Source organism: Emys orbicularis, chromosome 1 (genome assembly GCF_028017835.1).
Source record: "Emys orbicularis isolate rEmyOrb1 chromosome 1, rEmyOrb1.hap1, whole genome shotgun sequence".
Taxonomy (NCBI): domain Eukaryota; kingdom Metazoa; phylum Chordata; order Testudines; family Emydidae; genus Emys; species Emys orbicularis.
Window position 1 is genome coordinate 271,358,558 of NC_088683.1, and position 15,651 is coordinate 271,374,208.

The 15,651-nt window shown below is 40.2% G+C and overlaps 1 protein-coding gene across 1 annotated transcript in view; it reads right to left on the reverse strand.

The window, feature by feature from the left end:
* Window positions 1-15,651, reverse strand: part of DNAJC3 (DnaJ heat shock protein family (Hsp40) member C3) — a 62,515-nt gene that overhangs the window by 23,039 nt on the left and 23,825 nt on the right. Inside the window, exon 6 of the mRNA XM_065423658.1 lies at window positions 2,144-2,296. Within this exon, the coding sequence (XP_065279730.1) occupies window positions 2,144-2,296 (153 nt within the window). The remainder of the gene's footprint in view (window positions 1-2,143; window positions 2,297-15,651) is intronic.

Below are 15,651 nucleotides of genomic sequence, written 5' to 3' on the forward strand. Positions count from 1 at the left end.
AAAATAAGTTATTTAGAAATGCAATTTGTAACCCTGCAAATAAGCCTACTCAGGGAGGCATGCTTGAACTCTCAGCACTGCTGGAAAGAACTGGGACAGTGCGAGCCTGAAGGAGGGAGACTGAAATCCTAAATTATTACAACTTCCCCCCATTACTACGGAAGAGAAGAATTGTGATGGCTGAGGTGTCTACCGTCCAAATAGACATCTGAAGGAGGTTTCTATATCAACATGGTCTGTACAGGTCTGCCCTTACTTTTGGCAGTACAGGTTTAGAGAGGGACAACAACCACATCTCTCGAATAATCGACTGTTAATGTTTTTCCTGGATATAAAAATGAGTTTCTCCTTCTGAAATAAATATGTGGGAGGGGTTTGTTGTCAAAAAATGACAAGGCATAAAACCAAAACATTTCATGTTTTTCTTAACTCAGTTTTAAAGGGCTAGGTTTAATCCTAAAACAGCCCCTTCCCTCCTCCCACCCCCCATCCCACCCCTTCCCACACTTTGACTCTTTTACAGTTATGAAATAAATGCTAAAATTGACAAATAATTGAAGTTAATGTGATATACCCTCAAATAGTAAATCCTTTTGTTACATCTAACAGAGGGGACTCAGGGAGATAGCACCTTACTCTGAATAGTTATAATGACAAAAATAAGTATGATTGTAATATGGATATAATTACATTTACCCTCAACAAATAATCCACTAATTCTTTTATTACTGTTTTGGGCTTGAAGGATTTGTCTGTAATATCCATACAAAGCAACTTCAACAGTGCATAAAAGCAGTGTACATATTTTGACATATGAGAAGACTGTATTTAAAATGTTTAATAAAGCAATAGAGAGTATGTACAACTAAGTTACAAAATGCAACTAGGTTACCAGAGCAAACTTTAAATTAGGAATTGAGTATATACATTTTTATTTATTAAAGTTCTTCCTCAGGGAATTGTACATGATTCATTTATAAAATTTCAGTCCTAGCTAGACTGAGTATAAAGGCAAATAAGAGTAATTTATTTTGTAGATAAATGACAGTAATGAACTATCATTAAAGCAAGCATGCCTAATCTTTAGATTACAGAAAACGTCAATATTGATTCTGGTATTTAATTTACATCCTGGACCAAAAAAAGTTAGAATTATGTAAATTTAAGTGTTTCTATTCCAAATTTGTGTAATTTAATGAGTACAGATAATGGCTGACAATTCTGCATTATCTGTACTTTACCATCATCATTAAATGTCAAACAAGAGTGAAAACATTCAAAGTTATGGATCTCACAGCAACATTAATTTTGTCTCATGTATTTCTAATATTACATGCATGTCATAGATGCTTTGTGCACCGTAACAGAATGTGTCTAAAAATCTGGGCCAGGAGTTTCTTATAATATTTTCTTACATTTTTTAGAAAAATTAAAAAACAGCATGCCTAGTACACTTTTGAGTTGCCCACATCTGAATATGTGACCAGTGACTGAAGAGTCAAACATCAAGACGGGATACTACAATTCGGGTATCTGAGGATAAGGATGTGCGTATGGATACCAGTGTGTATGTTAGCTGCATACTATGTTTGATCCTTCACTACTTTTCTCTAACCAGTTTCCCCTACCTCCCCAAGTGAGGAAAGTACGCAGTTCTCACTGAGGATGTACATACACACTAAGTACTAAGTTCAACCCATTTGAGTTTCTTGGATAACTGCAGCATGACTGAGAAAATTTAAATTATGCGACACACCTTTTTCATACTGGTAAAATTCCATTCAAACCACCATGTCCCAAGAATACTGAACTTTGGACTGAGGGAAAGGACAAGAAATTTAAACACAAAAAAGTATTAACAAAAAGTCATCTATACCAGAAGGCTAGGTTAAAAATGGAGCAATTCCCCAACACTAAATCCACAATCTCCCTTTCTTTAGCGCTCTGTCCTGCCCGATGTTGACCACCCTCAGCTTCCAACGACCCCAATGGAAGTGGACAGCGCTTGGTAGGATAGAGCCAGCAACACCAATGTTTTTGCATCAGTGCAAACTTTAAAGTTCTATGTTAAAAAAGAAACATACACATCTACCAAAGACAGAAATTCTTATTTCTCTTCAATTATATTTCATGTAGAACTTACTTCTAGAATCCCATCAAGGAGTCTTATAGCAGTAATATAATCCTCTTGATGATACAGAGACTGTGCCTGTGAATGCAGGCGCTGCAACTCATCAGATTTAATCAGCTGAGACCGGGCTTCCTTTTCCTCATTATCACTGGGATTAGATTTGAGCTGTAAATATTAACAAAAAGAGAGAGATGGAACTCTGGTTTCTGGAGGTCTGATTTTGTTCTATTAACCATCTTGTACCATGGAGAACAAACCAAAGATGCTGCTGAAGTGAACTGAATCATTTAAAACTCCCTTGGAAATTTTTCTAATTGGGATGAAAGAGTTCTTTGCCACTGCATAAACTGTTATAATCCAGAAAAATCCAGTTCCTTTTGCTCTGTACTAAAAGTTCATCACTTTGACACTTCCTTCCTATGTAGTATACCCCCTCAACTGTGTTCTACTTAATCCATCTCTCCCATTAGGCAGATACAAAATACAGGATTCTTTTATACAGTACTTCAAGGTTAGTAGAGGATCTACCTGTCTGATGTATTAGAAGCCTCACTGCTAATCAGGTATATTTACATAATTAATTTATTGTGACTAGTTCAATGTTACTGTAGAGATGCAATTGTCACACCTCCTTAGAAAGGATGGCCATAGCAATAGATACAGATGTTTTAAATCCAAGGAAGGTTCACATGAATCAGTTGAGAACTCCTGGACTCTGGAAACCAAAAAATGTCAGACTTCACAAAAATCTTCTTTTAGACAAAGCCTGAAGGCCCTTGGTCCCCAGATGCTCTCCTTCTGAACAGACAACCACCAATACAGATTCTCTGACACTACTGTGACAATTTATTGTTTGAAGAGACGGGGTGGATTTTGGCTATCCCCTTTTATCCCAAGAAGCTGTCCATATGTGGGGTTGGTGCTTTGCATTTGGCAGGAATGAAGATCATAGCCTACAACAAGAGTTGGAGAGTGATGGATCACTATGAGTGGTCCCCAAGCACTCAATGACAAAAGAGATTTTTACACAATGAGGTCAGGTGGATGTGATCTCATTTGCCATTAAGTCACGTAGGTCATACTCCAAAGTAGATAAGAATCCAAACCCAATGTCAGACATTTCATTTTGCACTGGAGAAGAGGCCTCTTTATTCTGTTACCTAAATCCTGAGAAAGATTCACCATGGGAGAGGCCAGAAGTTAAATCCTGGCCCCACTGAAATCAATGGCAAAACTCTCTTGGACCCTTTTATTCTTTCCCTAATCTCAACATCCTTCTCTTTTATCTCAGTAGGGAGATTGGGCTCTTCACCCGCCAAAAAACAGGCCAACTACGTTAGCTGGAAATCTTCATTTCTCTAAACAGATTACGTAACGGGAAAAAAGGCAAGCAAACATTCTATGCAGAACACTAAACAAAAAGCATTAGTAGAGGGTAGTAAAGAACACCATCCAAGTGAAACAACTTGGAGAGTTATAGGTAGTTTAAACTGGGCACACAGTTGAATCAAATTACTATTTTGAGTCCACAGAAAAGTAAAATATTTTTCTGAGGTAAGTAATCATTCAAAGTGAGACACTCTGATTTGCTCAGGTAGTGCAGTTAGTGAAATGTATCCAAAACCAAAAGCTTTCTGAAGAGGAGAAATAATTGTCACCCATCAATGAGATTTAGTGGTAGAGTTAGTCAATTTATCAGTTATCAGATTTTTGGAACAAATTAGAAAAATATAACTTGTTTGCCATTGTTATTTTGTTTTTGCTTCCAACATTCTGAGGTCTCAACAACAAGTCTGGGCTTGTGGTCATAAAGAATATATTTTTATTCTTCCAGTTTGAAAAAAAAAATATCATGATTAGAGAATTCCTCTACAGCCAGCAGAATGAAATAGCCATGCATCTTCCTCATTCTCTTTACCAACTGAATGCAGGGACAAGCAAGCGAGGAATCACAAATAATCCCTGACAGAGTTCAGATGGGTAGGGGGAAGGATAAAGCTTCAGAGATCACAAGAACTGACCATCATATTGTGTGGTGGGGAAAGAGTTGTCAATTCTAGTGATATAAACTAAAGGTCTGATCCAAATCCCATTGTTTTCTATGAGCTTTGGCAAGGCTCCGACTACATTAAATCATAGGATACAACGAGCTAAAAACCCAGGATGATCCTCGAGTACGTTTCTATCAATGCAGACATTCCAAAACAGTACACACCCCAATTCAGTATTTTTCTGCACTGAATCATTTACTTTATTTCAAGTCCTAATATGTGTTGGGATTACCCAACAAAACGAGCCTAACTTCAAGGTGGGTGCAGAATGGGGCTGGAGAAAGGGAAGATGTAGGGAAAGCATTTTACAACATATTCCCTTTTGCAGACTGCTTGTCAGGTTAACAAAACCTGCATCTTTTCTATGGTTACTTTAGCAAGAAATAGAACCTACCAAGAATATAAACAATGCCTTTTTGATGCATTATGAATGAGAGAGACATCAAGAAAAAAACAGGCACTGGTGTAATCTCTTCTCTACCAGTAGGCATGAATGAAGCAATAGGCTTTAAAATTCAAGCTGGGACTAGAAACATATTTCAGCTTCTCAGGATTACATAACTACTTCAGAAGTCAAAAATCATAGCACACATGATTTAGCAAAATCTGACAAAAATATAATACACACAAAGGTAAACTTCAGGAACTTGTGCGAGAGCAGTATGGTTCATAGTGTTCATTTTAACTTTATATATCCTTCTCCCCCGCCACATACTTGCTTCACTACATATTAGAAACTTCTCTATATATTTCCAGGTCAAATACTGATTACCATAACATGCAATGGCCTTTGATTCCTCTACTGCCACTAGAGGTCACAACTGCAGCATCAAAGTATTCATGCACTGAAATACTTTTTTTATTTCCAAAAATCTAATCTATTATTACTACCTACAAAATGCTGTGGTTAGAGCTGAGGTTGAACGAGTGCTTTTGCACAACAGTCGGCATGGGTGGCTGTATACTGGAGGTATAAAGGAGTTTGTTGTTGAGTGCAGGTTCCTGTAAATTCATGTGGATGTTACTAGAGGGTTGCACACTAGAGGGTCTGAAGGCCAAGCACACACCGAATGAGAGAGCAGCATATGAAGCTGCTGCCAGCGATGTGCTAGCAGCAGCAGAAAGTACCAGAGAAATGCCTCTGCCTGAAGCAATTTGATAGATGGAGAGAAAGTGTAGGGAGTGGGGGAGGCATAACAGAACTGGAGGGGGCCAGAGACAGGGGTTGCGGAGGGTTACAGACACTCTCCAGCCCCTGCACTCAGAGCTGCTTTGTCCTTTATCCTCCAATTATTCTTTAACCTGCTCCCCCATCCCTCCTGACTCCAGAATTTCAACACTCCTCTCCCACCAGGACCCTCTTATACCTCCCTTCCCTCTCCTACCCTACAAGTCCTGGCTAGGAAGTTCTACAAACATGCACACTGGTCCTTTTCCTTCCACAGTCTATATTACAAAGGTTAAGCCAATAAACCCCTGGTACTATACAAAAAGAGCCTGCTTCCCTCATCAGTGCCCTCCACTCCCCACCTCTGGTTCTTTGTTTCTCTACCACCTCTGGCCATCCGTCTGCTGCCTGCTGCTTTTGCCCTCCCCACTATTCACCCCACCTAATCATCCTCTAGGTCCTCATTCTTTCCTTCCCCTAAAATATCCCTCCATGGCATGTGAATCAAGGTTGCCCTGGATGCTAATGTTGCCTAACTAGTGATTTTTTTAAATGAATTTTAAATGCGTTTAAGTGAATTTCTAACTATAGAAGTTGCTGTTCATTAATTATAGTAAACAGTTATAGCATTGTTCCTTGACCCTGACCACCCTATTGCATTATGAGCTATTACAGAGCACTTGATGCAAACCAAAATTCCTGGAGACATACGTAGCGGATACTAATGGAAACTGTGACTAAATCTGAAGCATCAGTGTTATAGCTACACAGTTCAGATGCTGATCCAGTGCAGGCACAAGAGCACTGCAGCTGGAGTTGTGGTGATAAGTGACAGCCATGTTGAACGATAACTTCTCCCAACCAGACACAGGTTACCAAGTAACGACTACTTCCTTCCCCCTCGTACACAATGAGACAAAAGCAGTATTTAGGGGTTACTGAAACAATGTTTTTCATCATAAGGATGCCCCACTAGGTGCACTAGACAGGATTTATTCGTAATGTTCAAAGTTCAACTCCGGGGGGGGGGGGGGGGGGAGTTCTCCAAGTAAAGAGAAGACTAGGAGAATGAAGTCATCCTCCACACTCCACCTAACAAGCAAGCCAAGAATGATGGACAGTTCTCTCTACCTATTCCTCCTTTGGAAGAGATAAGAGGTATGGGGTTGGGGAACGAAAGGAATACATTCACATCCCTGTCAGAACTAGGGATGCAAGGACAGATGTTTATCTGTCTACTCTCACGGTTCTGCATTGTGACCACCATCCTTCATGCAAAGGAATCTATCAGAGCTGATCTATGATGCTCCTTAACTGAGTGAGGAGGCAACAATAGAGAGATGTGAGATCTATCATATTCTCCTCACTGGCTATATCCCTGGACTCTTAAATCCTGTTGGAAAACACCAGGAATCAAACTCCAGGAAACAGACCCAGGAATCTGCTACAGCAATGCAGAGCCCTGCCACTAGGCTACCTATAAATAACTCATCATCTTCCCACCATTCTGCATAATTTGAAAATTGTTTATGTGGTTATTGTGTGAAGGATGCTATCAAACACAATAGTGGTTTACTGATGGAAAACAACATACCACTAGTTGAGCCAATATTTAAAATTGTTTGCTTGGAAAAAAGATTTTAATAAGCCAAACATTTTATGCTTTTACAAGAAGCAACTTAAAAAAAAATATTACCATGATGCCTGAATTATACATCTGAAGTTTGTCACAAAGCTTTTTAGCCATAAAAATGACTCCAGCAGCAGTACAAGCTATAAAAAATATACTGCAATGACCTATTAGACAATATTAAAGGCACAACTGCAAACTATACCAATGCAAAGAAAAGAAAGGAAGAATAGCAAGAGGCCAATATGGATCCAACCAGGAGCTTTTTAATGAAAAACAAAAAGGAATCCTACGACAAGTGGAAACATGGACAAATTGTTAAGAGGAGTACAAAGGAATAGCACAAGCATGTAGGGACAAAATCAGAAGGGCTAAGGCACAAAATGAGTTACACCTAGTAAAGGACATAAAAGGCAACAAGAAAGGGTTCTATAAATACAACAGGAGGAAGAGAAAGACTAAGCGAAGCATAGGTCCGCTACTTAGCAGGGACAACATGAAAAAGGCAAAGGTGTTTAATCACTATTTTGCTTCAGTTTTACTAGAAAGGTAACTAGAGGACTACAGAAGGGCAAACACGGTACCTAACATTAAAAAGGGGAACAAAGAGGATCTGGGGAATTATAGACCAGTCAGCCTAACTTCAATATACGGAAAGATACTGGAACAAATTATTAAACAATCAGTAAGCACCTAGAGGATAATAGTGTAATAAGGAATCACCAACATGATTTGTCAAGAACAAAGCATGCAAAACCAACCTAATTTCCTCCTTTGACGGGGTTACTGGCCCTGCAGATAGGGCTAGAGTTGTAGACGTGATATGTCTTGATTTTTATTTACTAAGATTGTTGACAGTCCCACTTGATATTCTCATAAGCAAACTAGAGAAATGTACTCTAAATGGAATTAGTGTAAGATGGGTGTACAACTGATTGAAAAACAAAGAAGTAGTTATCAATGGTTCGCTGACACATGTAGAGGGCTCCCACAGGGATCGGTCCTGGATCCAGTATTATTCAGTATTTTCATTAATGACTTGGATAACAGAGTGGAGAGTATGCTTATAAAATATGCAGGTAACACCAAGCTGGGAGGGGTGCAAGCACTTCGGAGGACAGGATTAGAATTCAAAATGACCTTTTTAGAACTGGTCTGAAATCAACAAGATGAAATTCAATAAAAACAAGTGCAAAGTACTTCACTTACGAAGGAAAAAAATTAACTGCACAACCATAAAATAGGAAGTAACTGGCTAGGTGGCAGTACTTCAGAAAATCTGTAGGTTATAGTGGATCATAAACTGAACACAAGTCAACAATATGATGCAGCTGTGAGAAAGGCTAATATTCTGGGGTTTAACAACAGGAGTTTTATATGTAAGACACGGAAGGTAACTGTCCTACTCTACTCAGCACTGGTGAAGCCTCAGCTAGAGTATTGTGTTCAATTCAGGGTACCACACTTAAGGAAAGATGGGGACAAAGTTGAGACAGTCCAGAGGAAAGCAACAAAAACGATAAAAGTTTTCAAAAATCTGGCCTATAAAGAAAGGTTAAAAAAAACTGGGCATGTTTACTCTTGAGAAAAGAAGACGGGGAGGGGAGAGACTCATAACAGTCTTCAAATATGTTAAGGGCTGTTAAAAAGAGGACAGGGGCCACTTGTCATGTCTACTGAAGGTAGGACAAGTAGTAAAGGGCTTAATCTGCAGCAAGGGATAGCTAAGGTTAGATATTAGGAAAAACTTGCTAACTATAGGATAGTTAAGCTCTGGAATAGGCTTCCAAGGGAGGTTGTGGAATCCCCATCTGCAACAAATCAGCACAAACTCCCAGAATTGTGAGTTACTGCATTGCCCCTCTCAGGGTCAGCAGGTGAAAGTTTTACTACAGCTAAAATGTGTGACAACACCATGACTTGCCAGATTATCTGCCTTGCAAGCAAACTCGTTAGAACACTCCCAGTTCAAACCTTGCCTTGCCAGTAAGGAACAATGAACCCCAATTAAAGTTCCCCAGAGACGTCTCTCGACACCATCCAGCCCTCTTACTGAACACTCACAAAAGTAATTAAATTTGTTCCTCCGTTAAAGAGACAATACACTGCAACCTGTTAGCTTAACTGGTATTAACACACTCTTCCCTTCAATCAGTGCACTGAACACAGGAAAAATAACGCAAGTTTATTTAACAAAAGGACATAGGATTAAGTGATACCGAGTATAAGGTATAAGGATAGAAAGGGTTACACGCAAACAAGAATAAATATATGCTTCTAAGACTAAAACCTAACGGATTAGATTGTCTTGTTCAAAGGAGTGTTTCTCACCAAGTCTTTTCCACCATGGCTGACCAGAGTCTCTGGCCAGGACCCTTCACAGATCTCATAATGCTCAGTTCCTTTGTCTCTTCAGGTGAAGGATGCCAAAATGGCATTTTCTCTCTCCTTATAACTTCCCAAAGTGCATGGACCCTGCTTCAAGACTTCCTGGGAGTGCAGTCTCCATCCCCCATTTGTTAAGTGGGGGAAGACTGTTAAGTGGTCATCTTCCCCCAGGTTGCTCTCCTGATGGCTCTGTTTACCTTGCATGTAAGTGTACCTTCATTCTCTCTGCCTAATGACCAGGCTGGTCAGACAAGCAAATACACATTCCTTTATCTACGGCAGACTGGGCTTATGAATGTGCCAAACACATTTTAAGAACATAAAATTCTAGCACAAATCCATAACTTGGTCTACACACCTCACACATACATCATGCAAAAATATTAAAGATCAGTAAGTTATTAGTTTTCCATGCCATCTTTTGGGCATCTCTCATGACAAGCGTGTTAGGTGTGATGAGTATTTCAAGCCTGACAAGAGTTGCTGACAGAGTAGTGAACCACCCCTGGGCTTCCGTGTCAAACCATCACGGGAGATTTTTAAGAACAGTTTGGACAAAAACCTGTGAGGGATGGTCTAGGTTGACTTGGTCCTGCCTCCAGTGCTGGGGCCTGGACTTGACCTCTCAAGGTCCCTTCCAACACTACATTTTCATGATTCTATTACCGTCATAGGATAATGTAGGTAATCAAGATATCACTTATTGCAGCTTAATTAGTATATTAGCAGTGACATAAAACTGAAGCAGCACAAATGAACTAGAATGATTTTAGAAATAAACTACATGGGAACCATTTGCACTTTATGCACTGGGCTCGCTTAGTTAACCTAAAGTGATCATGTGTCACTCTGAGCCAATTCAACAATTTATTGCACTGTGTAGAATCCACTTGCTCCTTGGAATTGTAAATTATTTGGGTCAGGATTGTGTTATTTATTCAGCAAAGCTATCCCACTATAGCTGTCATGGTACTATAGAAAAAAAATTCTCTAAACCCCAAAACTCCAGTACAGTAGCTGAAGTTGGAAATATTACCAGCTCTACCTATTAACGTTGCCCAATGATTCCCATTATAACACCCTGTTTTCAGTTCCTTATACTTTTGCTTAACTTTAACCACTTGGGCTGAGATTTTCCATGCTGGGCATCTGCCTCAGGTTGATTTCTGTGGAAAATTTCAGTCAGAACAGTTCAGCCCTTTCCAAGGTCAGGGCAGGGAAAAATACATTGTTTGGTCATGTTAAAAAAAAAAAAAAAAATGGCAATATTTTCTTTGAAGAGTTCTACCACCCCTATGCTCTGGAGCAGTCACCTGAAATTTGGCTGGGGGCAGCCTTTGTGTCAGTGATGTGTCTTTTGTCTTCCCCATGAAAATCTGCCCAAATTTGACCAAGTGATAAGCCTCTTGGTGGGTAAGGGGGGAGAGAAGAAGTCAAATTACAGTTTGCACATGCACCCACACACAAAGTACAGAGTTCTTAGATTTTTAGCAAATAAAGTCCCTGAAAATTCCATCCACGCTGAGCATGCTTCAGACACAGGCACAGCAGGAATGTCCCTGCTCATCCTATGTCTGAAGCAATTGCAACTCTGAGCTGCTGTGGATCATGCCATGTCCACGTGCCTGAACTGCCTCTCCTGTGTTTCCTCCAAGATCTCCCTCCTGAACCCAGGTAGCATGAAAAAGGAAGCCATCTGATCTGAAAGCAGAGGGGATAAGACCTGCCAGAGGGAAGGAGTGTGGGGAAGTGGATTGGGACAAGAAGCTTGGGCAGTGGGAAATCAACTGGGAGCCAGTAGGTGGTGGTGGTCTGGGGAACTGTGGGGGGAATGAGATCAGAAAAGCAGCAGGGGAGGCTGGTATTGGCTGGCTGGGAAAGGAGACTGGAAATGAGAACTAGTAAGATGTGGGAGGGGAGAGGAGACATCTGATGAGGAGCCAGAATGTGAAGGAAGAACTGGGACTGGCTGGGCAAAGAGACTGAGTTAAGGAACGAGGTGTGGGGGTGGTGGGGTGAGAAGGCAAGACATGGAGATTGGATGAGGAACCGAGGAAGAAAGATTGGAACTGGGAACTCATGGAGACAGGAAACCTGGGCATAGCAGGGAGGGGCATGACTTGTGGCCAGGGTAAGTGACAAAGACCGGATGAGGAGCCAGGAAAGAGGAGACTAGGACAGGGAGTCTGAAGGAAAGAGACTGGGACAAGAAGCCAGAGGTGAGGAAGAGACAGTACTGGGACATTGATAGGTCAGAGAGGATGGGGCAGAAGAACAGGCAGACTCTCCAGAGCCTCAAATGGAACTCAAGATTCTTGAGTCTCACCATCCCTTTACCTTCAGCAAATATCTGTGAAACCCACCAGAGAAGCCTCCCATCCCACTCTAGTCCCATACCACATAGAGGATAACAACCTACAACTGCTATCAGTTACTCCATTAGCTTAAAGAACAGGAGTACTTGTGGCACATTAGAGACTAACAAATTTATTTGAGCATAAGCTTTCGTGGGCTACAGCCCACTTCATCAGATGCATAGAATGGAACATATAGTAAGAAGATATATATACATAAAGAGAACTTGAAAAGGTGGAAGTTGCCATACCAACTCTAAGAGGCTAATTAATTAAGATGAGCTATTATCAGCAGGAGAAAAAAAACTTTTGTAGTGATAATCAAGATGGCCCAATTCCAGACAGTTGACAAGAATACTTAACATGGGGAAATAGATTCAATTTGTTCTTTAAGCAGCAGAGGTTTGGTGTGGTGGATCTAAAGGTTCCAGCCCCGCTAATGACCCATGTCAGTGTCAATATGAAACCACAGGACAAAATTAGTTTTTTTTTTTTCAGTTTGCTTTTTTTTTTTTTTTTTTTTTAAAGCTAGAAAATTACACCCAAAAACCTATGTTAAAAGAACATTATTAAAGTTGCAAAGTCAAGCACTTCAAAAGTTAGGAAATGCCAGAATTAAGCATGCCTTAAGTTGGAAGGTATATATTGAACAAGGCAGGGGATTGCAAGAAGACGAAGGACGATCTCAGAGTTAAGGCAGTTGAATGATGCCCTGAGAACTTGATCCTATCCCTGACGGTGTCAGAGTTTCTGCATGATGCTAGTTAAGTCACACAACCCAGACTTTTCACAGCTAGTCCCTAACTGTGTGTTCCTCATTTTCTGGGTGCCTGACTTGGGATCCTGGGGCCCAAAGTACTGAGTACTCACAACCGCAACTGAAGTCGTTGGGAGCTGTGCCTGAATAAATGAAGTGCTATAGAATGCTGAGTACACCTCTACCCCGATATAACGCGACCCGATATAACACGAACGCAGTAAAGCAGTGCTCCGGGGGGGCGGGGCTGTGCACTCCGGAGGATCAAAGCAAGTTCGATATAACTCAGTTTCACATATAACGCAGTAAGATTTTTTGGCTCCTGAGGACAGCATTATATTGGGGTAGAGGTGTACTCTACAAAATCAGGTCCTAAGCATCTCAAATTGGGCCTCCAAAATTAAGTATCCATTAATCTCCGGTGCATCAGTTTCCACAGCTGTAAAATGGGGGTAATATCACTCCCCCTCATCTCACGGGTTTTGTGAATATAAATCCAATATTTGTGAAGCACGTGATATTACACTGATAAGCACCATAGACAGGCCCATGGGTAAACTAATAATTGTGTATTCGAAGGAGTGTTTGAACAATATGCAGTAAATAATGCCTGGGGCCACCCACTGAACTATGAGGATGAAACAAATTATATAACTGCTCATTCAGTGCACATAGTCCATCATGTGTGCTGAATGAGGCAGGGATTCTATAAAAAAATAGCATGTGATCTTAGTCTTATAATTACATCATAATGCATATGCACAACGGGCCAAATTAAAGGTTGCACAGGCAACCTTAATTCTGGTATTTCCTAACTTTTGTATGCTTGACTTTGCAACCTTAGTAAAGTTTTTAACATAGGGATGTGTGTGTGTGTGTGTAATATTATTAGGCTTGGGACAATTTGATTTTATTGGGAAATGTCAATAAACATCAATTTCACCACATACGCAAACTGATTTAAAAAATATTTCCATTGATAATCATCAAAATTTACGGATAGGCCAAGTAAGAAATCTGCTTGAGAACTTAGAGTTTGATTTAAGGATGTTTAATTTGCATATTTTGACAAGTTGTGTTTTAACGGTTATAAAGCTTTACAATTTTTGAATCTCAAAACCTACCATCATTAAATAATCATTCTCTGACACACAACCATTACCTGAGCCCCACCACAAATTTCCCACTACTGCAAAAATTTTAAAAATATGTAATTTGAAAAAATGGGTTTATTTTTAAACGTGTCAAAATTATAAATAAAAATAAAAATAAAAATAAAATTCTGCCAAGCCTAAATATTATATATACACAAAGTTTCATTAGAGCACAAAATGTTGAAGAGTCAAAAAATCCAAAGTTTGGGTTTCACTCACAAGCTTACTATGCTTCTGCACTTGGCCAGACTACAATCCAACCTCATAGATATATGTCTGCGAGTACTGCAACTGCTTTTCGCATGTTTGAAATTAACAATTAAAGCAGCATATTGAATGTACAGGTAATATCATAGCCTGTCTACCTAGCTATAGAGAAGAAGGTATGGCTTGTACCTAAAGAATGGACAGAGTGAGGGAGGATCTCTCATATCTAAGTGGGTTGGGATCTAGGATCCTTATTGGAAGAAAGTTAAAAGTACAAAGGTGTGTAAGTCGCTAAAGAGAAAGTGGACGGACTAGATTGAGTTGTGTGCTTTACAGTGACATTGTAGATAGAGGAAGGCATTTGTGAATGTTAAAAAGCAGGGACACAGTCAGGGTGGGAGGGCCTCTGTACTGTAGAACTGCACAGAGACAGACTGCAGTATGCCTTGTAGAGGCAGCAACAGGCTGCCAAGCATAGGGAGAGGAACAGTTTCTGACAGGTCCAAGGAGTAATGGAATGACACTGAGCAAACAAAAATTCAGGCTGAATATCAGGGGGATGGAAGGAAAACTCATCTAACAGGGAGATCTGTTAGGCTGTGGAACAGTCTCAAGGAAAGTGGCAGAAACCCCATTGTTTGAGTTACTAAAAATTTGAGAGGAAACACACTAGAATATCCTCTAAGGGAAAGTCCTGCACTGGCAGGGGAATAAACACAACTTAACTAAATTCCCTTCCCCATTTCTCATCTTCGATATTTACAATAATGCTAGATTACTAAAGTGAGGGGAGAATGGCACTCCCCCAAAAGCTGCACATTAGATTGCCTTCTCTATTTGCTGCTACCACTGTTCCTATAGGGTAAATAATTTGGAGGCCTAGTCTAATAGCAACATGGGGTGCACCTCTCAGAGACTGAGAAACAGAAGATAGCACTTTGGGTATCTCTGCTCTCATGCTGCCTGAAATAATGGTGTTAGAGTTTGTATTGGACTAGAAGAGGACGGTTTGCTTCACCCACAACTAAAATAGACCTTCTACACATACACACACACACCGGATGACCATGGATAAATACTGTGACATATTTGTAACTGAAGCCTGTGCTAAATTAGGAAAATATAAAAATAATTTGTAAGTACACAACGTTCAAAGTTGGTTAGTCTTTGCTGACACCTAGTGAAACTATAAGAATCTTCAATTTATGGCTTTTAAATATCTATAATTCCTCCATGCTCAAAAAACCCACAAATTCATCTCTAAGAGAGACAGAACATCTCTATTCACAACATATTCATTGCAGTCTACATATACTAGTTGGTGCTTAACAGTCAAATGTTCACAACTGGAAGCAGTTTAAACAAGTCTGTCAGCAAGGCCCTTTGCAGTAGTTTCTTGGTTTTTGCACGATTCAGGTGCAGCAAACTTGATATCTGTCACTTATCACCCATCTGCTTTTGGAAAGACTTTCTTCACACCAGTGCCAGAGTATTCTTCCGGGGAGGCTGAAAGACACATGGAGAAAGGTACCATGTGACTTGATGAAGCCTCCCTTTTTCAGAGAGTCCCTGATCCTGCAAACCACTTAACACATCAATATTCCCATTTATATCAATACAATTAATCACATGCTTGACTAAGTGTGGTGCTGGATCAGGGCCCAGAAGAGGACGCTGACCTCTCCTCCAACTAGGGTGACCAGATGTCCCGATTTTATAGACCGATTTTGGGGTCTTTTTCTTATATAGGCTCCTATTACTGCCCACCCCCTGTCCTGATTTTTCACACTTGCTGTCTGGTCACCCTATCT